This window comes from Aethalodelphis obliquidens, unplaced genomic scaffold (genome assembly GCF_003676395.1).
Source record: "Aethalodelphis obliquidens isolate GAN/ISIS:26980383/991018 unplaced genomic scaffold, ASM367639v1 scaffold5398, whole genome shotgun sequence".
NCBI classification, from domain to species: domain Eukaryota; kingdom Metazoa; phylum Chordata; class Mammalia; order Artiodactyla; family Delphinidae; genus Aethalodelphis; species Aethalodelphis obliquidens.
This window is the reverse complement of record NW_020843300.1, coordinates 1-1,005: the sequence shown is the minus strand read 5'-3', so window position 1 is coordinate 1,005 and position 1,005 is coordinate 1. Positions and strand designations below refer to the sequence as shown.

Sequence of the window (1,005 nt, the reverse complement as noted above, 5' to 3'; positions counted from 1 at the left end):
GGCGAACAGGTAGAAAGAGACGGTTCAAGTCACCACCAGGGAAAGTGTATGCAGAAGAGCTCTCAGCGCCCAGGAAGCCCACACAGACACCAGGGGGAGCCAGACATTCAGACAGAGAACGAGCGGATGGTGATAAAAGCATCAAATTATCTAAGGAAACTCCAAAGCAGAAACTAGACTCAGCAGAAAATATAAACGGAAGCAAGAGGCCGCCAAGGACACCCAAGGAAAAGGTCCAATGTCTAGAAGACCTGGCTGGCTTCAAAGAGCTCTTCCAAACCCCAGATCATGCCAAGGAACCAAGGGCTGTTGTCAAAACTCCCCAAACGCTCTGCATGTCCTCCCAACCACAGCTAATTGTCACACCAACCAATAGGAAGAGATGGCTCAAGACACCTCTGGGGAAAGCAGATGTAGAGACAGAGCTCTCAGCATGCAGAATGACACAGACACCAGGGGAAACTAGGCACTCAGAGGGAGAACCAGTAGATGATGGTAAAAGCATCAAATTGTTTCAGGAAACTCCACATCAGAAACTGGACTCATCAGAAAATGTAAGTGGAAGTAAGAGGCGGCCAAGGACACCCAAGGGAAAGGCCCCACCGCTGGAAGACCTGGCTGGCCTCAAAGAGCTCTTCCAAACCCCAGATCATGCCAAGGAACCAACGACTGATGACAGACCCACCAACATACCTCGTCAATCTCCACAACCAGAACCAGCCAACACACCAAGTAGAAGGGGACGTCTCAAGACACCTTCCCAGAAAGTGGATGTGCAGGAAGATGTCTCAGCTCTCAGGAAGCCTCAACAAACACCAGGGGAAACCACACACTCACACAGAGAACCAGAGGGTGCTGCCAGAGGCATTGCAGTGTCTCGGGAAGCTCCAGCAGAGAAACTGGACCCTACAGAAAATGTAACTAGAAGCAAGAGGCGGCCGAGAACACCAAGGAAAACGGCCCCACCCCTGGAAGACCTGGCTGGCTTCAAAGAGCTCTTCCAAA

At 51.2% G+C, this 1,005-nt stretch overlaps 1 protein-coding gene across 1 annotated transcript; it reads left to right on the top strand.

Annotated features, from left to right (window-relative positions):
• Window positions 1-5: 5 nt before the first annotated feature.
• Window positions 6-1,001, top strand: LOC113617291 (proliferation marker protein Ki-67-like; the record flags this gene model as incomplete). Its single annotated transcript, XM_027100513.1, has 1 exon — window positions 6-1,001. A coding segment is annotated over one exon (996 nt), but the record flags the coding sequence as incomplete, so codon positions are not given.
• Window positions 1,002-1,005: the final 4 nt, after the last annotated feature.